Here is a 24,236-nt window from a genome sequence, read left to right as displayed (position 1 = left end):
ATTATTATGTTTTCTCCTCTATCAAAGAATCTCAAAAAACTGTCTGGTACAAAAGATTTGTTGGTTCATTTGTTAAATATATAAAGACTATATCTTGGTAAGAGAGTAAACAATATCCTCCTCTGCACTGTAAGCTACTGTGTTGATAAAAAGATTAGTGATAAGAATATTTTAAGCCAGGCTCAGTGGCTCAGCCTATAATCCCGCACCTTTGGGAGGCTGAGGTGAGTGGATTGCTTGAGGCTGCGGGTTCGAGACCCACCTGGGCAACTTGGTGTGACCTCATCTCTACAATAAATCAAAAAATTAGCCGGGCGTGGTAGCGCACGCCTGTAATTCCAGTTACTCGGAAGGCTGAGGTGGAAGGATCGCCGGAGCCCAGCAGGTCGAGGCTGTGGTGGCCAGGAGCGGCCACTGCACTCCAGTCTGGGCAACAGAGTGAGACTCCAACTCAAAAAAAAAAAGAATATTTTAGTAACATTGTAACTTTTAAAAATATTTATTTAATATCAAGTATGTGTAAGAAACTTTACCTGTCCCATAGGGAACACAAAGTTACATAAAATTAAATATTTGAACAGCTTACAAACAACAACAACAAAATGTCTGCTCAATTTGAATACAAATAATATCATGTAGATTCACAGAGGACCAATTAATTTGTCTTCAATATTAGGATCAAAAACATAAATCAGAATTAGGAACAGATCGAGACTACATTACTTAAGAACTATCTTCCATAATTTGACTCTTCATGAATTCAGGATTTCTCTCTTTACTTCCCAGGTACAAGCTGTGCCACTCACAGATGCCCAATTCAACTACAGTGAAGGAATTTCTTCTCATGGAATTTTCTGATGTGTGGGAGCTACGTGTTTTGCACACCATATTCTTTTCTTTCATGTATTTGGTAACTACAAAGGGAAACATTCTCATTGCTACTATCACTACCCTTGACAGCAGCCTTCACACACCCATGTACTTTTTCCTCAGAAATCTGTCCATCTTGGATGCCTGCTATATTTCTGTTACGGTACCTAACTCATGCGTCAATTCCCTGCTTGACAGCAACACCATTTCAAAGGCAGGTTGTGTAGCTCAGGTCTTCCTAGTGGTTTTCTTGTTTTATGTGGAGCTTCTATTTCTCACCATCATGGCTCGTGACCGCTTTGTGGCAGTCTGTCAGCCCCTCCACTACCCTGTGATCATGAACTCTCAAATCTGCATCTGTATGACACTGGCCTCTCTATTCAGTGGTCTTGTCTATGCAGGTGTGCACACTGGCAACACATTCCGGCTACCCTTCTGTCAGTCTAATGTTATTCATCAGTTCTTTTGTGACATCCCCTCTCTGTTGAAACTGTCTTGCTCTAACACCTTCAGCAATGAGATCACGATTGTCGTCTCTGGTCTGGTAATTGGGGGTGGCTGTTTCGTTTTTATCATCGGGTCTTACATCCACATCTTTTCTACTGTGTTCAGGCTTCCAAGTGGAGCAGACAGAACGAAGGCCTTTTCCACCTGTGTCCCCCACATCCTGGTGGTGTTAGTCTTCCTCAGCTCAGGTTTCTACGTGTACCTGAGGCCATCTGCAATATCTGCAACCACCCAGGACATGATCCTTTCTGTTTTCTATTCCATAATTCCCCCTCTCTTCAACCCCATTATCTATAGTCTTAGAAATGAGCAAATAAAAATTGCCATCAAGAAAACCATAAAGAGATTGTCATATCAGTAAGTGTATAGGAAGTTATTGAAGCTCATCCTAAGCTATTAAGTTATATTCATATATTCACAATAAATTAAAATAATTGATTGGGATTACTAGTTATAATTGATGTATATTTAATAAATAAAACCATTACAGCATATTATATATCAAAATCTTTTCTTTCTGAACTTTTTGATAATGTGAATATGACATTCAGTAAAAGATCTTGTTATGAAGAAGCCCTAATTATGTTTTCAAGTTAAAAACTCTCACTTAAAATTGTTCTCAAAAAGTCTTAAATGTTATTCTTAGAAATATTTATGTCAAAATTCAGTTCTGTATTTATTCACTCTTCAAATGTTAATAAATCTAAAATAAAAATAGTGTCAATTAAGTTTTTTTTTTTTGAGTTGGAGTCTCACTTGGTCACCCAGACTGGAGTGCAGTGGCCGCTCCCGGCCACCGCAGCCTCACCTGCTGGGCTCCGGCGATCCTTCCGCCTCAGCCTTCCCTGTAGCCGGAATTACAGGCATGCGCTGCCACGCCTGGCTGATTTTTTGATTTATTGTAGAGATGAGGTCTCGCTGCCCAGGCGGGTCTCGAACCCGTGGGCTCAGGCAATCCACTCACCTCAGCCTCCCAAAGGCGCGGGATTACAGGCTGAGCCACCGAGCCTGGCTAATTGAATTTCAAAAGCCACAGTTAGTGCTGTAAAAGAAATGAAAACATTCAGTTATATATGCATTCAAAGTTAAATATGAAAAAAATATGTTTTTTGAGGAACATAAGAATATGACTGAAATGTTTGCTGTCAAAAGATAAGATTAGTAGGTCATATCTGAGAAGATTAGAAACATTTTACACAGCTTCCCTTCTATGTTAAGAAAAAAATATAGATACATTATGCTTATTATCAGATCAAAAATTTACTAAAAATAAATACTAGCACTTATTTGTTTTAAGCCACTTTTTCTAGATTGTTTAAAGGAATAAACAAATTTTATCTTCCTACTTATTATCACAGTCTTCTCCATATATCCATTAAGGTCTTTGGGGAGTTAATAATGTTGTCTAATTTTTTAATAGTGTTATATATATGAATGATTAATTTTTATTGTCAATAGTATCAGCCATTATCTAGTAGGTTACACTGCAAAAATTAGTAATCCCAAATGGTTTAGCAAGGTAACAACACAACAAAGGTTTATATCTAGTTCACAATATCCACCAAACGCAAATCATCAGGGGCCTCTCTGCATTGGATATCCAGGAAGGTACATAGATTCCACTTCTGAAAAGGGGAGAGGTAAGTTTCTAGAAAAGCTGTGGATGGGTGAGGTAGTTGCAGCAATTTTTAGAAACCACACTCTGCCACAGGTCACACCCTGAACACATCCTACTCACAGGCAAACTATACTCATGTATATACTCCGGGCCTACCTCCCTCCAAAAACTCAACTTACTAAGCTGCCAGGTTCATCAGGCTAGAGTTCTAGATCTCATAAGTAAGATCTAGGGACAAATGAGAGAACTCAGGTACAGTTCTTTGTGTCAGCTCTGAGTGTCAATCTTTTTTCACCTGAAGACTTGTGAACTAAAGAACAAGTTACCTTTCCTCTCACAGGATAGACACAGGTGACAGTTACAGGCAAAAAAAAAAAAAGTAGTGAAAATAAATAAGAAGGCCCAAAGCAGTCATTGGTTCTGGTCACACGTTCTTTGTTTAGAACTCAGTGCTATGGCCTGGTACTCCTGACAACTCTTGCCTTGACCCTCTTAGCACTTTAGTTTTCTCTCCCAATATTTCTTTCCTTTGAATAAACAAACAAATTGACTTTGACTTTTCAGGCTGATTCCTACAAAGTTGGGTAGTTTAACTATCTCTCTACATGGCATACTGTCTCTTTCTACATAATGTGAAGATCCCCAAGGTCATCCTCACTTCTAACATCAACTGAAGTTCAACAGTTACTAAGAGCAGGATCAGGTTTATTAATGTCCTAGAAGCATTCACAAAATTAAAAAAAAAAACATTAACTTATGGCTGCAATTTATTACAGTAGAAAAGATACAAATTAAATTCCACCAAAGAAAGAGCATCATAGGTTCTTGATTATTGGTTGTCACCTTGGACATCAGCTGGAATATTCTGCCAAAGCATCTTTGTATGGTGTCTCTCTGTGGTTTCAGCTCTTCACAACATGGTGTCCTAAGGGTAGGTACACTGCTTGACTTGATTGCTAAAAGCATTTCCAAATGGCTATTCCAGTGAGTGAAGCAGAAGTTAGCACCATCTTTTACATCCTGGTCTTGAGAGTTACAGAGTGTACAGTATTGATTCAAACAGTCACAAAAGTCTGACAAATTTTAGGTGAGAGATCACAAAATGTCAAAAATGTTGACCCTTTTTAGATACGTCAACACAACTCAAAAACTAAAATAAGTTGAAATAGACCTAAGAATGAAACAATAAGCAAAATACTACACTTTAAATGTCATTTTAAAAAGAGATAATACTATGTCATTTGATATATTAGAATATTTTTAATGTGAATATTAATTATTAAGAACCCATACGAAGAAGTTAGGTGAAGAATACACAATGCAACATATGAAAGAACAAAGAAGAAGTAGAAAGATGAGATAAGATGATAATGGGATAGGATACAGCTGGCACACTAAAGGGAAACATTTTATGAAGGGAAAAGAGAATAAGGTGCTGAACATCTGAATGAGTGAAAAGTGAGATAATGGGACCTTTGTTTTAAAAACTATATTTAAAGAAAGAGATAACCTTGAAGAATGCTTACATTCCTCAAGTGTTTCACAACATTTTAAGATATTCAAAATTTAGGAAAGTTTAGAGTAACAAATATATTATTAACCCTAATCAGCATGTATAAGTATTAATATTGTATTACATTTGCCTTCCATCTATTGACTAGAGAAATATGTATTAATAAACAGGTAAGTCTAATCGCAGGCCTCTCATCAACTCAACCCAGCTTTCTCTCAACTTTTTATAGCAATTGGCATTTATTATTTGTTGTACACTACTCACGATCTTGGCAAAACTTTTAAATTCATATATGTCTCAGAGACAGTATTTTAAATTGTTATGTTCATTTTTTTTAATTTCACAGTTGTTTAAGATTATAAGTTTTAATCTCCATTTTGTTATATGACATCTATTCAGGTCGACTTTAGAGTTCTATTGGGAATTAAGTGAAATGTATTTTAAAAGAAGATACATGTATTTATTATCATTATTATTACAGATGTATAAAGTTCCAAAACCAAATGCCATATATCTTGACATTAAGTGCTAGTGAAGAAGATAAGCTCACAGTTCTATAAACTGTGGTTCTTGTCTTATTAGAAATAATATACAATTAAGTAAAACTTTGTTAGTAAGAACAAATACATAACATGAATTTTCTGTTAATGAAACATATATTTAAAATGAAAATAGAACTATAATACTTAAACCAGCTGAAAAAAATATATATGTTAAAAAATAGAAAAAGAAAGATAAATATAATAAGTGAAAACAAAGTACAAATGTATAACAAAAATAATGTATTTAACAATTACTGACTTACAATTTTAAAAAGCAGAGTTGCTCAAACTTTTTTTTATTTTTTATTTTTTTTTAAATTGGAGTCTCACTCCATCACCCAGACTGGAGTGCAGTGGCCGCTCCTGGCCACCGCAGCCTCAACCTGCTGGGCTCCGGCGATCCTTCCGCCTCAGCCTTCTGAGTAGCCGGAATTACAGGCATGCGCTACCATGCCCGGTTGATTTTTTTATTAATTGTAGAGATGAGGTCTCGCTGCCCAGGTGGGTCTCGAACCCGCGGGCTCAGGCAATCCACTCACCTCAGCCTCCCAAAGGCACGGGATTACAGGCTAAGCCACTGAGCCCGGCTTGCTCAAACATTTTTTAAGGTTTAATTTAAAAAGGAAAACTTTAAAATAAAATATATCCAGAAATTCTATATGATAAACAAGGAAACATATACTAGGCAACTATCATAATACTAGTTTTAAAATTTTAATTTCTGAAAAGTGGAGTTTGCTTCTGTGAGCCAAGGATGCCATCCTTGAGAGAAATCCAATAGATCGTAGTGAATAATCTTTTTGATGTGCTGTTGGGTTTGGGCTGCAAGCATTTTGTTGAGGGTGTTTGCATCTATGTTTATTACAAATATTGTCATGTAGCTTTCCTTTGTTGTTGTTTTGTCTGGCATTGATGTTAAGGTCATACTGGCCCCATATTTAGTAAGTTTGGAATAATTCCCTCTTTTGAAATTTTTAGAAATACTTTTATAATAATTATTATTTCTTTGTTAAGAGTTTATTAGAATCATGCAGTGAGACCATTCTGGAGTTTTCTTTGTTTGAAAATTTTTTCTAACGGATTCAATCTCGTTACTCATTACTGAACTATTCAAGTTTTCTATTTCTTTACTGTTCAATCACAGTAGGCCACATGGGTCCAAAACTTACTCATTTCTTCTAGGTTTTCAAATTTTTGGGTGCATAGTTGTTCAAAATAATATTTAAGAATTTGGGGTATTTTTGAGATTTCAATAGTAATGGCTTTTTTTCATTTCTGATTTCATTTATTTGAGTCTTCTTTTTTCTTAGTCTAATTGTAGATTTGTCAGTTTGACCTTTTCAAAAAACAATTCTATATTTTGGTCATCTTCCATATTGCTTTTTGTCTCAATTTTATTTATTTCTTCTCTAATTGTTATTATTTCTTTCTACTAATTTTGGGTTTAGTGTTTTCTTGTTTTTCTGGTTCATTGAGATACATAGGAAGATTGTTTATTTGAAGTCTATGTTTTTGTTATAGGTGTTTATTCCTAGAAACTTCCCTCTTAGAACTGCTTCTGCTGTATTCCATAGATTAGGGCATGTGGTGTTCCCAGTTTCATTTGTTTCAATAAAGGTTTAAACTTTTTTCTTAAGTTCTATGCTTCATAATTAAAAAAGAATTTTAACTTTCCATCTTGTTGCATTATAGGTAAGGGAAACTTGCATATTCTTAAGGCTACCTCGTAGATTTATGCCACAAGATTTGAAATTTAATGTCAAGTTATTGTTCTTTGGCACCCAGAGGTCATTGTTTATCTGTCTGTAATGCTGAGACTCACTTTTCCCCTATATTCATGATCCTTTCAGGTCTGGTGACTTTGTTTAGTTTCTGTGCCACACTGGGAGCACAGGACTTTTTGGTGAGGATGGGCACTTGGTTTCTTGACTCTTACGCACTGTGCAGCCATCACGTTATCTCCCTGTGTGCTGTTAATGATTTTAGTTGTTCAGATACTACCCCACAGCTGTATGTTCTCCTCCCTCAGCTTCTTCCAAGCACACTGCCTCTTTTTAAAAGCAGCTTTATTGATCTATAATTTCCATGTATACAGTTAACTAATTTAAAATTTACAATTAGAATTTAGCATGCTCAACAATTACCACTATTGATTTTAGAAAATTTTTATTTTTCAATAAAGAAAATCAAGAACCATTAGTAGTCTTTCCCCATTCCCACCCCTCATTCCACACCCCCACCCCATCCCCTGTCCAATCCCTCCCTCACAAACCCAGACACAGGCAATTACTTGTCTAGTTTCTGTTTTGATACGTCTCCTATCCTGGGCAATTTTTTATATCTCCTATGTAACTAGGATCATTTATCCTTAAATATTCCTTCTTTCCACCTTTGCTAAACACCCAAATCTCTGATAACCCTATGATTTGGGGGGTTTGTATGGTTTCAGTTGTATTGGTTTTTTTAAAACTCTAATTTTCTGTTAGGGTATTATTTCTTTTTATCTTTTTAAAAATTAGCTTAGTTAAAGGTTTGTTGGGCTTTTTAAACACTTATTTTTATGCTATTTTACATTTTTGTATATATTTTATTTCTGCTCTAATCTTAATTTTTTCTTCTGTTAATTTTGAGCATAGTTTTTTGTTGTTGTTTTTTTTTTCTGTTTCTTACTGGACAATGTTATGTTGTTTATTTCTGACCGTATTTCTTTTCAATGTAGATGCTTATTGCTACTAATTTCTCTCTTAGAATTGTTTTTGTTGTGGTAAGTTGTGTTTTCATTTTTATTTGTATTGAAATTGTTTTAAAAATTTCTTTTGAAATTGATTTACCCATTGGTTTTTTGGGAGCGTGTTTTTAATTTCTATCTATTGATATGATTTGAACTTTCTTATTTTATAAGATTTCTTTTGTAGTCTTACAAATAATCTATCCGATAGAATTTTCTAAGTGCATTTGAAAATAACGGGTATTCTGCAGCTGTTGTATGGAACGCTCTGTGAACTGTTAGTTCCATTAGGTCTAGAGTGCAGTTTAAATTCAAGTATGCTTTGTTTATTTCCTCTCTGGAAGCTTTGTTCATTGATGAAAGTGGGATGTTAAAGTACCCTACTATTATTATATTGTAATGTATCTCTCTTTATAGATTCATTAATATTTGGTTTTTATATTTAACTGATCCAATTTTGTGTGAATATTTATTTACAAATGTTATGTTCACCTGCTGAATTCTGCTCTTCATTATTACATAGTGACTCTTTTCCTCTTGCTACAGTTTTTTCTTAAAGAGTGTTTTATCAGATAAAAGCTACTCCTGCTTTCTTTATGTTTTCATTTGCATGAAATGTTTTTCTATCTTTTTAATTTTAATCTATTTCATTTTTATAGGTGAAATGAATCTTTTGAAGGATGCATATCACTGGGTCTTTTTTTTTTCTTTAATCTATTTCAATCAAGAGAATTATTAATAAGTAATGTTTAGGTGTGTGATTGTTAATTATTTTCTAGTTGTGTTGCAATTTTTTTCTTCCTTGCTTTTCTTCCTTTGTGTTAGCTAGCTTTTTTAGTAGTATGTTTTGATTCATTGTTTTTTTATTTGTATTGTAACCACATAGAGTTTTTCCTTTGTAATTAGCACGAAGCTTACAAAAATATATATATTTAAATTGTAACTGGTTATTTTAAACAGATAGTATCTTAGCTTTGATTGTTATGAAGGTAAAAAAATATACTTTGGCTACTCCCCATATTTTGACTTTTTAATGTTATAATTTATAATTTTTATGTTGCATATTTCATGCCAACTTGTTATTGTTGTTTTCTTATTATATATTTCTTTTATTTTAAATTTGTGGGGTACAGTTAAGGGTTAGGGATACAAATATTCATTGTGCAGATACCCTTGTTGATGAGATGTGTTCCTCCCTTCCCCCGACAGATATTGCCTACCGTTAATCCCACCTCCCTGTCCCTCCCTGTGCTCTCCCCCATAGTTTCCTGCCACTGTCAATCCTTTTCTTATACTATTACAGTAGTTGTTCAAGGTCCACTTATGAGTGAGAAAGTGTGATACTCAGACCTTTGTTTCTGTGACAGATCACTCAATATTATAAACTCTAACTCTATCCATGTTGCTGCAAAATTCATGATTTTGTGCTTTTTTATGGCTGCATAATATTCCATTGTGTATATGTACTACATTTTTTAAATTCAGTCTCTTTTGATGGACAGCATGGTTGGTTCCATGATCTTGCTATTGTGAACAATGCTGCGATAAACATACGTGTGCAAGTATCTTTTTCATAGAGTGATTTGAGTTCTTCAGGGTATATTCCCAGTAAGGGGATTGCAGGGTCATATGGAAGGTCGGTTTTTAGAACTTTTAGGAATTGCCACACTGATTTTCACAAAGGCTGTACTAGTTTACACTCCCACCAACAGTGTAGAAGTGTTCCCTTTTAATCACATCCTCTCCAGCATCTGTTATTTTTTGAGTTATTGATGATGGTCATTCTGACTGGAGTTAGGTGTTATCTCAGTATAGTTTTAATTTGCATCTCCTTGATGATTAGTGAGGCTGAACACTTTTTCATGTATCTGTTGGCTGCTCGTATGCTTTCGTTTGAGAGGTGTCTATTCATATCTTTTGCCCACTTGGTAAAGGGGTTGTTTGTTTTTTTCTTTTCAGTATGTTTTAGTTCCTTGTAGATCCTTGATGTTAGGCCTTTGTCAGGCATGGAGTTGGCAAATATTTTTTTTCCCAGTCTGTCGGCTGTCTCTCTGCTCTCTTGATGTTATCTTTGGCTTTGAAGAAAGCTTGTCAGTTTAATGAGGTCCCACTTGTCTGTCTTATCTTTTATGGCATGTGCATTTCGGGTTTTGATCAGGAATCAGTTACAGTTCCAACTTCCATAAGGGTATGTCCTGCATTTTCTAAGGTTCTTATGGTTTGAGGTTTTACATTTAGGTCTCTGATCCATTTGGAGTTAATTTTTGTGTATGGTTATAGATAGGGGTCCTGTTTCAGTCTTCTGCATATGGTCAGTCAGTTTTCCCAGCACCAATTACTGAATACATTCTCATCTCCCCAGTGGTGGGTGGTGGAGGCTTTGTCGAAGATGAGTTGGTTGAGAAATTGAGATTTTTGCTTCAGGAATCTCAATTTTATTCCATTGGTCTATATGCCTGTTTTTGTACCAATACCAGGCTGTTTTGATTATTGCCACTTTATAGTAAAGTTTAAAGTCTGGTAGTGTGATTCCTCCTGCTTTGCTTTTTTTGCTGAGGATTGTTATGGCTATTCTTGGTCATTTGTGTTTCCATATGAATTCCTGTATTGTTTTTTCTAGATCTGAGAAGAATGTTGCTGATAATTTGATGGGCATTGCATTAAATCTGTAGATTGCCTTAGGTAAGATGGACATCTTCACAATGTTGATTCTTCCAATCCATGGGTATGGAATATTTTTCCACTTGTTTGTGTCATCTTTGATTTCTTTGAGCAGTGTTTTGTAGTTTTCATGTAAAGGTCTTTCACATCTCTGGTTAGGAAGATGCCAAGGTATTTCATTTTTTTGTGTGGCTATTGTGAATGGGATTGTACTTTTTATTTGGGTTTCTGTTTGTTTATTATTGGTGTAAAGAAATGCGATTGTCTTTTGCACATTTATTTTATACCCTGAGACTTTGCCAAAGTCCTTTATCAGTGCAAGAAGGTTTTTGACAGATTCTCTTGGGTTTTCAAGGTATACATTCGTGTCATCTACAAAGAGAGATAACTTGACTTCCTCATGTCCTATTTGGATACCCCTGATCGCCTTCTCTTTTCTGATTGCTCTAGCCAGGACTTCCAAAACTATATTGAACAGAAGGCGTGAGAGTGGGCATCCTTGTCTTGTTCCAGTTTTCAGGGGAAATGGTTCCAATTCTTGTCTCTTTGGGAGTATGCTAGCTGTGGGTTCCTTGTAGATGGCTTTTGCTCTTTTGAGGTATGTTCCACGTATGCCTAGATGTTCGAGGGTTTTTATCAAGAAGAGGTGCTTGATTTTGTCAAAAGCTATTTGTGCATCTAATGATACAATCATGTGGTTTTTGTTTTGACGTCTGTTGATGTATTTGATTACAGTTATGGTCTTATGAATGTTGAACCAGCCTTGCATCCTGGGGATGAAGCCTACTTGGTCATGATGGATGATTTTTGAGATGTGTTGTTGAATCTAATTTGCTAGGATCTTGTTGAGAATTTTAGCATCTATGTTCATCAAAGATATTGGCCTGTAGTTCTCTTTCTTTGTTGGGTCTTTTCTTGACTTTGGTATCAATGTGATATTAGCTTCATAAAATGATTTGGGGAGAGCTCCATCTTTCTCAATCACCCGAAATACTTTCAGTAGAAGTAGTATCAATTCCTCTTTATATGTCTTGTAGAATTCTGCTGGAAAGCCATCTGGTCCAGGGCTTTTTTTTTTTTTTTTTTTTTTGTAGGTAGTTTTCTTATGATATAGTCAATTTCCTTGATTGTTATTGGTCTATTTAGGGCTTCAATTTCTTCTTGTTTCAACCTGGGGAGGTTATGTGATGTTAGAAAATCCTCTATTTCCCTTAGGTTTTCAAGTTTTTTTCCATACAAGTGTACATAGTAGTCTCTAATGATCTTTTGTATTTCTTCAGGGTCAGATGTGACTTCGTCCTTTGTATTTTTGGTTATGTTTATTTGGGCTTTTTCTCTCTTTTTCTTGGTTAGTCTAGCTAGACGACCATTAATCTTATTTATCCTTTCAAAAAACCAGCTTTCGAAGAACCAGTTCCCCATATTTTGACTTTTTGATGTTATAGTTTATAATTTTTATATTGCATATTTCATGTCCTCTTGTTGTTATTGTTGTTTTAAACAGATTGTCTCTTAATCTTAATATTAAACATATAAAAGGTGTATATAGTATAATCACAATTTCTTTATATACTTATTTTTACCAATGAGTTTTAGAGCTTTTGATATTTTTTTGTTGCTCCCTTAAGTTTGTTTGTTATAAGGCATGTCTGCGTGTCAAGCTATTCCCTTCACTTTTGTTTATCTGGAAAAGTCTTTATCTCTCCTTTGAAGGACATGTCTCTGAAGGACATATTTTCTGGGTCAGCATTCTTGGTTGGTAGTTATTTGTTTTTCTTTAGCACTTTAAATGTATTGTTCCATTCCTTCCTGGCTGTAATGCAGAAGCTCCATATCTGAGAGAGATCAAGTATTATGCTTATCTATTCCAAAGAAGTAACTCAGAGGACCATGGGGAGATACAATGGTTTATTAAAGCTTATAGAAAGGCACCAATGGTAGCCAGTCAGTGAAGAATCTGTGCCTTAGAACCATACAGCAAGTAGTTTTATAATCAAACAAGAAAGTCAGTCATTCAAATTCCTATACGGCATTTACAATTACCATGATTAAGAATGACGCACCTTTGGGAGGCTGAGGTGAGTGGATTGCCTGAGCCCGTGGGTTCGAGACCCGCCTGGGCAGCAAGACCTCATCTCTACAATAAATCAAAAAATAAGCCAGGCGTGGTAGCACGTGCCTGTAATTCTGGCTACTCGGAAGGCTGAGGCGGAAGGATCTCCGGAGCCCAGCAGGTCGAGGCTGCGGTGGCCGGGAGCGGCCACTGCACTCCAGTCTGGGTGACAGAGTGAGACTCCAACTCAAAAAAAAAAAAAAAAAGAATGACAACTACATTGTCTTTAGATTTACTTGGTCACCTGTATCCCATGATGAGTTACCTGCATCCCATGACTCATTACAGGAGATATGCATATCCTTCAGAGACCAGTTTTGGCTAAAGGCCACTCCCTGAAGAAGGGAGAATAAATAAGTTAAATATAGGGATAAACAATCTATATCTGAATGCTACTTCACACTGGCCTATAAGGTTTCTTCTGCAAAGTCTGCAGCCAAGTGTATTGAAACCCTCTTAAATGTTATTTGTTTCTTTTATTTCTCTGCTTTCAAAATTCTCTCTTTGTCATATACCTTTGACAACTTGATTATAATATATCCCATGTTAGTCTTATTTGGGTTGAAACTGATTGGTGACTTTCGGCCTTCTTATACCTGAATTTTTAAAATCTATGACCAGGTTTTGGAAAGTTTCTGCTATTATCTCTTTAAATAATACTTGTACCTTTTGTCTTTTTCTATTCCCTCTTGAACACTGATGACCAGCATATTTGTTCTTATAATGTTGTTCCATAGATTCCCATTAACTTTTAAATTTTATTTTCATTATTTTTTCTTCTGACTCTACATTTTCAAATAACATGTCTTTGAGTGCATTAATTTTTTTTTCTGCTTGATAAATTTTGCTGTTGATGCTATCTATTGCATTTTTTAATATCAGCCATTGTACTTTTGAGCTTCTTGATTCTGATTTTTAAAATTATTTTAATGGTTCTAAAATTTCTCTAAGTTTATGAATTCTTTGTATTTTCTTGAAACTCATTGGACTTTCTTAAAACAGTTATTTTGAATTATTTCTTTTTTTTTTTTGAGTTGGAGTCTCACTCTGTTGCCCAGACTGGAGTGCAGTGGCCGCTCCCGGCCACCGCAGCCTCACCTGCTGGGCTCTGGCGATCCTTCCGCCTTAGCCTTTCGAGTAACCGGAATTACAAGCATGCGCTACCACGCCCGGCTGATTTTTTGATTTATTGTAGAGATGAGGTCTCGCTGCCCAGGCGGGTCTCGAACCCACGGGCTCAGGCAATCCACTCACCTCAGCCTCCCAAAGGCGCAGGATTACAGGCTGAGCCACTGAGCCCGGTTTTGAATTATTTCTTAGGAAAAGCATGCATCTCCAGCTTTTAGAGCCAGTCACTGGCACCTTATTTTGTCTGTTTGGTGATATCATGTCTTTCTGATTCATCTTCAGCCATGTGGTTATATGTTAATGCTTGGTAATTGTTTATGTAGATATTTATTTTGATCATTGAATTCTGGCTTTGTCTGTGACCATCCTCTACCATAGGTCTGTTAAGAAATTCTGGTAGACTATCTTCTTAGGTCTCTAAACCCAAGAGCACTGCAGCCATTTCAGCACTAGAGGACACCCTAAGCCCCAGTCAGTCACAACAGGTACTGAGCCTCACGTACTGGTTACTGTGTATCTAACCCATATTCTTTGATTTTAATTGACCTCTGGGTAGGCTAGTCCTGCTGACACTCACAGTGCTTTCTATGAGAAAAGTCCAGAGCAAGTCCTTTCAAAGAGTTTCAGAATTTTGAGGAAGTCAAATGCCTGCCTCCCACTCACATTTCTCATTGTAAAACCTGCATGTCCAGGGTACTTATCTATGTGTGGCACTGTTTGGGCTTGGGAGAGAGACATTATTATTGCAGAGCACCATTTTGCTTAGTATCTGAATTAGCTATTTCTTGGCTCTGAAGTTCAAAAGGATATAAAAGTTTCACTCCTGAGTTCTAAGATATTCAGTGTAGTAATCATGCTGCTGGATAACTCTTACTGTACCATTTTGCTTGTACCACTACTAAAGATTCCATGGTTATTATGAAGCTTACATAAAATACCTAATTGTTACAATGATCTAACAAGTTTATAGAACCCTAACTTCTATTTCACATACAGACTCTAAAATTTTACATTCCCCCCACTTTTTATGCTATTGATAAATGTTTTACATTTATTTATATTATGTATCTGTCAATTGTTTATGACTATAGTTGTGTCTGACACCTTTGTCTTTGAACTCTTATCATTAAGATAAGAATTAAGATAAGAATGATTTATAGGCCATCTTTTCAGTATTATAGTGTTGTAAATTTGACTACATATTTTCCTATACCAGAATGTTTTATGCTTTTATATGTTTTTATGTTGTTACTTATCATCCTTTTGTTTCAACATGAAGAACTCCCTTTAGTATTTCTTATAAGGACAGTATCATTGTGATGAATTCCCTCAGCTTTTGATTGTTTTGAAAGGTCTTCCCTGCAGGACAGCTTTTCAGGATATAGTGTAATTGATTCACATTTGTTTTCTTTCAGTACTTTGAATATGTCATCTATCCCTCCTTACTTGCATTATTTTGCTTAGAAGTTCACTGATAGCCTTATTGTAGATCCTTTATATACAATGAGTTTCTTCTCTTGCTGCTTTCAAGATTCTCCCTTTGTCTTTGACTTGATGATTTGATTATAATGTGTCTTTGAGTATTCTATTTTGAATTTATCTTGCTTGTCATTCTTTGAACTTTCTGAATCTGTATGGCCATATTCCTCAAAATTTTGGATGTCTTCAAGTAGTATATTTTTATAAGCTCTCTGTCTCTTTGTCTATTTCTTCTGCATAATTGTATTTACTGTTGAAACTTTCTGTTGACTTTTTCAATTCCATCATCGTATTATTCAGCTCCACTAATTCTTTTAGTTCTTGTTTATGGTTTCTATCTTTTTGTTAAACATCTCATTTTTTTTCTTGCATTGTTTTCCTGATTTTATTTAGTTTTCTATCTGTAATTTTTTGTATATCAATGAGTTTCTTTAAGATGATTGCCTTGAATTTTTTTCCAGGGAATTCATATATCTCCATTGTGTCAGGAGTTGTTATTGGAGCTGTATGAATTTCCATTGGTGATGTCATGTTTCTTTGTTATCCACACAGCTTTGTGTTGGCAGCTGTGCATTTGGAAAATCAAATCCATCTTTTAGTCTTGCCAAGTAGCAACTGATTAAAGTATTTTTCTACTAGATCTCAAGACTATTAGAATTTCTTTTGTGATCTCAGTTTAGTAAGATCAGATCTGAGTATTTTGCCTGATTCTGAGTCTTCAGAGGAGATCACAGTTGGTGTATTTGTTCCCATAGGCTCTAATGCATGTAGGCTATAAATGGTCCCTGGATATACTAGACTGTCTCCAGGACCTTGGTCTGTGATGCTGGTGCTGAGATGAAGGCCTACTTCAAAGTATTAGTAAAACTACAGACAGCTGTATTCTGACCAGGTGTACTGATGAATGTGACTTTATCTGGGTCTCTGGGAGGTCTCTCATTGAATCACTTGTGGTCCCTGGGATGGTTTTACTGCTTTAGTACATGATTGATATGTGCTGAAATTGAGACTTAGGGAAGTTTTAGGTTCAAAGCAGAAACTGAATCTTTATTCCTGTCGTTGGGGTTAAGAATAGGTATATCTTCCAGTGTGTCGTGGATATGTAGGCTCCTTTCAGACTGCAGTTGAGAACATGAGCCAATTTATGTGGCCTTTCAAGATCCACAAAGTGGCCAAGGTCAGGGCATTAGTCTAAAGGAGCAGTACTGAATGTGCCTCCCTTTCAGTCCCCAGGCAGGCAAAAGTTCTATCAGTCTGCAGACATGAGGATCCAAAGCCAAAATCAAGGGTCATTTGAGAATTTGCTGAGGAAGAAAGATTGACAAGTCTGTCACAGACACTCTGATGGTTGTGTTTCTTGGTGGGATTCTGACTGCATAGAAATACTCCCAGACCATACCTGAGAGGGCTAAAACTAAGCTTCAGGGCTAATTCAGAATCTTCTATGGGTTCTATGTTGGCAAGCCCAACCTCATTTCACCAGTATGCAAGACTCTCAGAAGTTTCCTGTGTGGGCATAATTTCTCTCAGACTGCAGCTGAAAAGGACTGGAGCTGACATTCAGGGACCTTTCCAAAACTGCTGTGGGATGAAGTCCTGCAATTCTTTCTTGGTGCATATCCTTGGAGTAGCCTGCACAGATTGGGTGACTCTGGAACTTCAGCAGAGAGGAGCTATAGTTGAGACAGAGCCCCTTCAGGATATGCTGTGGATTAAAGACCAGAAAGCCTGTCCCAGTGGTTCAGAGGAGTGCATCTTCCAGAAAATCCCTATGCTTTCTACATAGCTTCCCTACCAAAAGAGCAGGAGCTGAGACTGGGCTCCTCCAGAATCTGCTGTGGCATGAAGGCTGGCAAGTGTGTCAGTAAATGAGAAGGACACATTTCTCAGCAGTTTTCTGCACAAGTAAAAGTATTCCCTGGCTTTGATAAAGAGGACCATGAGGCAAAAAGGGACTATTTAAAGCACGTTCTTGGAAATGAAAGCTGGCAAGCCTGTTTCAGTGGCTCAGATGGGTGAGTCTCCCAGTAGTTTCCATCCTGTGTGGGAAAACTCTCTGGGCTGTAGTAGTGTGGGACTGGAGCAAGGTAGGCCTGTACAGAATTGCTGGACAGAGGCCAACAACGCTTTCTTAGTTGCACAGATAGAGGAGTTACCCCTAGTCCTTGTGCAAGTTGTGTTAATATGGGACTACAGCCAGGGGCAGCTGGAGCCAAGTTACATGATAATTTTTAGGTCTATTGCTGAGACTGAAGCAAGCAGGCAGATAAGTCTGTTACCTAAGCACTAGAGTGCATGATTTCTTCTGGATCACTTTGCAAATGGTTTGGTAAGAGGCTCAATGCCAAACAGGACTGTAGCCAAGCCCTATGGAGAATGGGGCTGCTTACAGGTTTGAACCTACAAGCAGAACTGGCAAATTTGCCACCTGAGTGTAGATCTTCACTCTCAAAACGTCCACCTTCTGTCTTGGTCTCCACCAGTGTTTCACAGCCTCCCATCAGAATCCCAAGGTGCTCATAGAGAGACTTTTATCTGTAGATAGGTGCAGACTTCTTGCTGTGATGGTAGGAAATAAGCAGGTGACCTCCTTTTCTGCCATCTTGCTTGGGAGTTTGTGTTATTTACCAAGAAAGTGACAGAAGTTTGTTTTTTTAATCTTAAGTATCGTTGCATTATATCTTCAAGTTTTGAAACTAAATTATATGATGCCCTAGGAGAAAAAAGTAGTGTAATTGAAGCCAAGGGACTGAATATCCTGGAGGAATTGAAAAATTAAATCACAGATGACTTGGTACCACTGTACTGCATAGGTTTTCTCTAGAAATTTAAGCATTCTCAGTTATTTTGTAAGCAATATATCTGTTGAAGATATGTAAATGGTAAGACTTAGGGAGATAGTATGTTCCAAACTGTCTAAGGCATCCTAGATTCCAATCACAGTAGATGGAATCACATTTTATTCAAAAATTATATATTTTTAAAATGTTAAAGTTCTCCAAATAGGAAAGAGATGTCTCATATTGATCTGAAACTCATCCCTTTACGTTTTCTGTAAAATTAGAGTAATCTGTTTCTATATGTGTCACAGGCTTTTTAAAGATTAAACCTGTAAGGGTGCTAACTGAATGTAAGGTATGATTTACAGCAATATAAAATATCCTAAGTCAAGAATTATTGGAAGATTCTACAATAGATCTTGTCTATTTGCATATGCTTTTAATAATTTGGGGAATTTTATGGACTGTACCGTTGTGTACATCTCTGTTGTTTGATTAAGAGCATATAGGAAATAAGCATATAGATTACTAGCAATAAAAAAAACATAATATTTTCAAAAATATTTTCTGGTGAGTAACAGCAGAGTTATTGGAAGATTTCAAAAAAGTGTGATCAGATGTATGTAATGATAACATTTATCTGATAAATATGCACTGTAATACAGGTATTTTAAAGAGGATTTTTAAAGCGTTAACTCATTCTATCTTTATAAAAAAAAAAAAACTCTGTAAGTCGCGGGGAAAAATTTTTTTTTAAATCTCAGAGGCATCATTTAACTTGCCTAGTGGCAAAATAGTTGGTCGTAGAGCAAGAATGTAAGCCCAGGTTTATTTGATCTGAAACTTCCTGATATTTGCTATGTATGTAGATCAGAGCTAGTGGCTATATGTCTCCTGTGAGTTCAATAAATGCAGAGCTTGCTGTCAAGAGAATGATGAAAGAAGCAGGAGACAGATGCATGTGTGTTGGAACTGGTATGTTTACATAGGTAAAAGATTGTGGAAAAGAAAAATAATTCCAAATAAGGGAAAACTTCTGGGAAGAGAACTAAGCTCACATTTGTGCTTTATAGAGGTCTGTAAGTAGAAAGAACAGGATGCCTTGAATTAGAGGTCAAAACACAGGATATATTGATCACATATATATATATATATATAAAACAGATGCCTTGAACTAGAGGCCCGAACAATTTTCTGCAATGCCGCACAAACAAGAGATTTGATAAGAATGTATGATATAGATAAGGTTGTGATCAAATTTTTACAAAATTTATAAGCAATTGACTAATGTAAATTATGTTTTTAATATGTAACTCTAAACTGCTCTGTAGAAACTGAGAAACTGAATGCTTTTGAAGAAAGGACTGACACAATCCAACTGTATTTTTGAAAAATCCAAAAGTAATGTGTTGGATGGATCAACGAAAATAAGATTAATTTTATCCACAACCTTAGGAGGTGCAGATGCAAAGATTTTTCTTACAACAGAGGTACCTAAGAGCCTTTTCAAATGGCGTTGACAATCCTTTCTATGAGATGTGATTTGGTAAATAGGCCAGAGGATGTATTTGGTAAAGAATTGCTGAGTTTTCAGCAAGGACAATTTTTGCATGCCATTTTTGTCTTTAACATAGTGCCTAGTTTTGTTCCTTTGTTTGGAGGTAAGAGAATGATTTGTGCATTGTCAGAATGCAGCACATCCAGGGCAGACACCGGGTTCAGTTATCCCAATATTTAAGCATTGCCTCTTGCCTCATTTTTCTCTCCTTTATTCCCTATTCCTCTCAGCTTCTCCACAACACTAACATTTCTTGTTTTGAAGAACATTTCTTCTGTCTTTTGATACTCTTAATGTGAACTGTCGCTATTCAGTAAACATTAATTGTTTCTCTCTTCCTTTTTCTCCACTATTTCAAATTCCCCTTTCCTCAAGCTATCTTTGTAACACTTCTTTTATCCTTAAAAATAATTACTAAGAAAACAAGTACAATGTTTAGCTGAAACTGTACCTTAAATTATTTCAATATGTTTCAGACAAAAAAAGCTCTTAATTTCATACTACAAGAGACTTGACTAGAATTTATGAATATAGATAAGGTTGTGATCAGACTTTCACAAACATGATAAGAAATGAAGTAAATGTAAATTGTTTAAGTGTGTAACTTTAATGTCTATACTAATCTTTCATACTAATATAGCTATAAATAAATGTATTCTTCTTAATACCACTTAACTGGCTTTTACTAAGACATTGCTTGTGTGAGGGTGATGTGATGGAGACTGAGTTGAGTGTTTAGAAATAAGTGCCTAGACAACCATGAAACACTATTCACTTTAGTCTCCTGTGATAGGACAGTGAAGGAAATAATTTGTGGGTTTGACTTTGGCAAAAAGTGAATTAATGCAATATTAATATAACCTAAGATAAATGTATTCTTCTAAGCATGCTTACTTTAGAAAGATATGAAACATGGAAACATTAGAGGAATGTATAGGCTGAGCCTTACCATCTACACAATAGATATTGTGTTTCTCTACCAGGAACTAACAACTAAAACTGTTTCAAAACTCAAATTTATCAAAATATTGCTAATTGACATTAACAGAAAGCAGCAAGTTTTAACCACTTCTACTACCCCACATCGCTATTCTTCAGGTGGGTCCTACTATTGGATGATGTGAAGAGATAATTTTATTTATGTGGACAAAACGTGCAAAGGTATAGACTTAAAACATGCTGCAGTGTGTTGTTAATACAGAAGGCATGAAAAGGAGCTGTGAACAAAAACTTGAATGGAAAATTAAACCTAAGTTGAGTCAGGTCCTGTCACTGAGTTAGTAATAGGAACAAGAACAACACAGTGCTAAAGGATCACAGCATTTTCTTAAAAAGTTTGTCTGAAAGGGAAATTTAAATTTAACAAAAAGCTACTGCAAATAATTTGATTTGGAGCTTCAGATATATATTAATTGCAGTATGCCAACAACATTTCAGTTCTCTAGATGATCTCAGCTATGTACGTAGGATTATGGTTCAACAGTGGTGCAAGTCCTTGGTTAGGCAAAAAGATAAACAAGAAGAAAGATACAGATAAATGAAGTACAGGGTCTGTGGAGTTCTTCAGGATACACAGCTTTCTTAGCATTCCTGATTTTTTAATTTATAGACTAGTTAATTATGTACTTTGGGTCCAACTTGAAAGAATTAGTGATTTTGGTATTTTGGTTATCTTTCTAGAACCTTAGTAGCACATTAAGTTAAAACTTTGCTTTGTACAAAATGAAAAAAGTTGTGTTTTTAGGAGCTGACTCAATATGTTTATTTTTCCATATGTTTTAAGTTGTACTTATATTTCAGTCATTGGGAGACAGAGAATTCCACACAGTATAACATCATGAGTGAACTCAATTAAAAAAAAAAACATATTGCTTATTAGAGGTACTGCAGTTGATTCAAGTGATGTAGTAATTTTCTGCTGGGCAATAAATTTCCTAGCAAACATGAAAAATTATGGACATTCTTCAATATTAACAACTTTTCTGTGGAATGTATAATGGAAAGTTTGTACAATGATGAATGACAGAGGAATGTTTGAGAACATATAATTTGCAATTGTTTGAAGAAAAGTGGGAAAAGTGATAATAGCTGAAAAAATCAAGTAGCACGTGTTATACTTATTCACACAATAGGAGGTGGATTTTTTTATAACATTGTAAATGTAGAAATATTTCTAGAGATTATAGAACTGATTTGGAATTTTCGAATGTAGTGCTGAGTTATAATTGGAATGCTGTTTTATTCATAGATTGGTGATTATTGAACAGATAAAAAGTCTGAGGGGACACAAAAATTAATAAGACTGGGCAATTTGCTTAGAGGGTATTAGATAAGAAAGAAAGGAAGGCAATTCCTTGTTTTATGAAAAAAGAGGCACAAGAAGAAAATGGAGTTGTACAAATAGACAATTATAAGGATGCTACTTTTTAGTCACAGAAATATTCCTTAATGGGTCTTTCTAAAGTAAATGAGTATTAATTTTTTATAAACTAGAATAGAGATAAGATAGATATAGGCTGCATTATCTTCAGTAGTATTCAAAACACTTACATTGTGCAAACTATATTCCAAGTAAGTTTTTACATACTTTAAAATATGATTTTATCTAGTCTTCATAACACCTTCTGACAGAGATATTATAAACATCCAAATTTACAAAGTGGAAGATAAGGCTTAGAGAAATTAATAATTGTCTAAGGACACAGCCACGAGTCTGAACAAGGAGTTTGAACCATGCTCTCACACACTCCTCTAGACTGGTTCTTCAATAAAATGGGCAACATCTGAATGCCTCATGGACATATTTAATTTTTAGATATGGAGGGAGGGAATGGCATATTGGTGAGGACCTTCTTCTGCTAAAACTAGCAGTAAGTGTCAAGTAACATATTTCTCATAAGGTTATTTCAATTTCTTCTGTTTACTTGGCATTTAACTAAGAATGTCTCATTTTAGTACATTGTTTCCATCTATAATTTCCTAGACAGAATTTTGCTAACCTCAGAGGGTGATGTGGCCAGTTCCATGGCAAATATAATGGTAATGTCATGGAATTCCCAGAAATTCATGAGTCTTTTCATGATCTTAGTATAATTATGAAAGCATGATCTATATTATATTTTTGAATTGACTTGTTGCTCAAATTTAATATAAGACTTGAGAAAAATATACCCTTTTTTACAAGGAAAATACTATGTCTGTTAGCTATGTATTTTGCATTTAAAAATCACATCAAGATCAAAATAATTATTAAAATCACTAGTTTACAAATAAAAAATTTGATGTCCAGAGAAATAATTTTTCCATGTTTACATAGTTTTGCACACGTGTTGATCTAGGAAGTAAATCCTTGATATTTTCAATGACAAAATTCTGGTCATTATCACATGTTATATTCTCCATAGTGACCATATTCATCATGGCATGGGATAATCAGACCTCCAACTCTGACTTCCTCCTGCTAGGAATCTTCAATCACAGTCCCACCCACACCTTCCTCTTCTCTCTGGTCCTGGGCATCTTTGCAGTGGCCTTCATGGGGAACTCAGCCATGGTTCTCCTCATCTACCTGGACACCCAGCTCCACACCCCTATGTACTTCCTCCTCAGCCAGCTGTCCCTCATGGACCTCATGCTCATCTGCACCACTGTTCCCAAGATGGCCTTCAACTACTTGTCTGGAAAGAAATACATCTCTCTGGCAGGTTGTGGAACCCAGATATTCTTCTATGTGTCCCTGCTTGGAGCTGAATGTTTCCTGTTGGCTGTGATGGCTTATGATAGGTATGTTGCCATTTGCCACCCATTAAGATATCCAGTTCTCATGAGCCAAAAAATCTGTAGTCTCATGGCTACTTCTTCTTGGATCCTTGGTTCCCTTGATGGTGTAATTGAAGTTGCAGTTGCACTGTCCTTCTCATACTGTGGTGCCCGGGAAGTACCCCACTTTTTCTGTGATGTTCCTGCCCTTCTTACTCTCTCGTGTGATGACACCCTGATGTTTGAAAGGATGATATTCATCTGCTGTGTCATTATGCTTCTTTTCCCTGTAGCAGTCATAATAGCTTCCTATGTTCATGTCATTCTGACTGTAATTCGCATGGGATCTGGAGAGAGTCGCCACAAAGCCTTTGCTACCTGCTCTTCTCACCTTATGGTGGTGGGAATGTACTATGGAGCAGCCATGTTTATATACATGCGGCCCACTACTGATCGATCACCCACCCAGGACAAGATGGTGTCGGCCTTCTATACTATCCTCACCCCCATGCTGAACCCTCTCATCTACAGCCTCCGCAACAAAGAGGTGACCCGAGCATTCATGAAGGTGTTAAGGAAGGACCAGTCTGGAGAGCAAATTGTCTAATTACATTTTGCTTTCTTCCACATACTTGGTGTTCTACTTAAATATAATGATTGAACCAATATAATCCAGCACTCAATAAATACCCAGCTTTGTAGATTTACAGGAAGTCACAGGAGATAAGAAATTGAAAAAAAAACTGTTTGGATTCTTATTTATTTAACTATTTTGTGTGTTTTTGTTGTGGTTAGTTTACTATATGGCTAAGTAAATATTTGTTGCAATAGAAAATGCACACCTGTATACTTTGTCTTTTTAATACCATTTAAGAAATGAGAGACCTTTGACAATTGCCGTACCTTATTGCTTGAATGTATATATTAAACCTAGTATCATTTCACAAACATTAGATTTAACCTTCACAAATAATTCTGAG

At 35.9% G+C, this 24,236-nt stretch overlaps 2 protein-coding genes across 2 annotated transcripts; both read left to right on the top strand.

Annotated features, from left to right (window-relative positions):
- The first annotated feature begins 808 nt into the window (after window positions 1-808).
- On the top strand, window positions 809-1,738 carry LOC103259224 (olfactory receptor 14C36-like). Its single transcript, XM_008056883.1, has one exon. It carries the CDS (start codon window positions 809-811, stop codon window positions 1,736-1,738), a length of 930 nt encoding a protein of 309 aa, XP_008055074.1.
- A 21,177-nt stretch (window positions 1,739-22,915) lies between these two features.
- Window positions 22,916-23,863, top strand: LOC103259223 (olfactory receptor 2M3-like). Its single transcript, XM_008056882.1, has one exon. The coding sequence runs from the start codon at window positions 22,916-22,918 to the stop codon at window positions 23,861-23,863; it is 948 nt and encodes a 315-aa protein (XP_008055073.1).
- Window positions 23,864-24,236: the final 373 nt, after the last annotated feature.

Source organism: Carlito syrichta, unplaced genomic scaffold (genome assembly GCF_000164805.1).
Source record: "Carlito syrichta isolate Samal-C Ts95f unplaced genomic scaffold, Tarsius_syrichta-2.0.1 Scaffold302566, whole genome shotgun sequence".
Lineage (NCBI taxonomy): Eukaryota > Metazoa > Chordata > Mammalia > Primates > Tarsiidae > Carlito > Carlito syrichta.
The sequence above is the reverse complement of the archived record's forward strand: the minus strand, read 5'-3'. Positions and strand labels throughout refer to the sequence as shown.

What these genes read in the sequence shown, in the direction of transcription:
- LOC103259224 (XM_008056883.1), top strand. Translation starts at nt 809, where the DNA reads ATGCCCAATTCAACTACAGTGAAGGAATTTCTTCTCATGGAATTTTCT.
- LOC103259223 (XM_008056882.1), top strand. Translation starts at nt 22,916, where the DNA reads ATGGCATGGGATAATCAGACCTCCAACTCTGACTTCCTCCTGCTAGGA.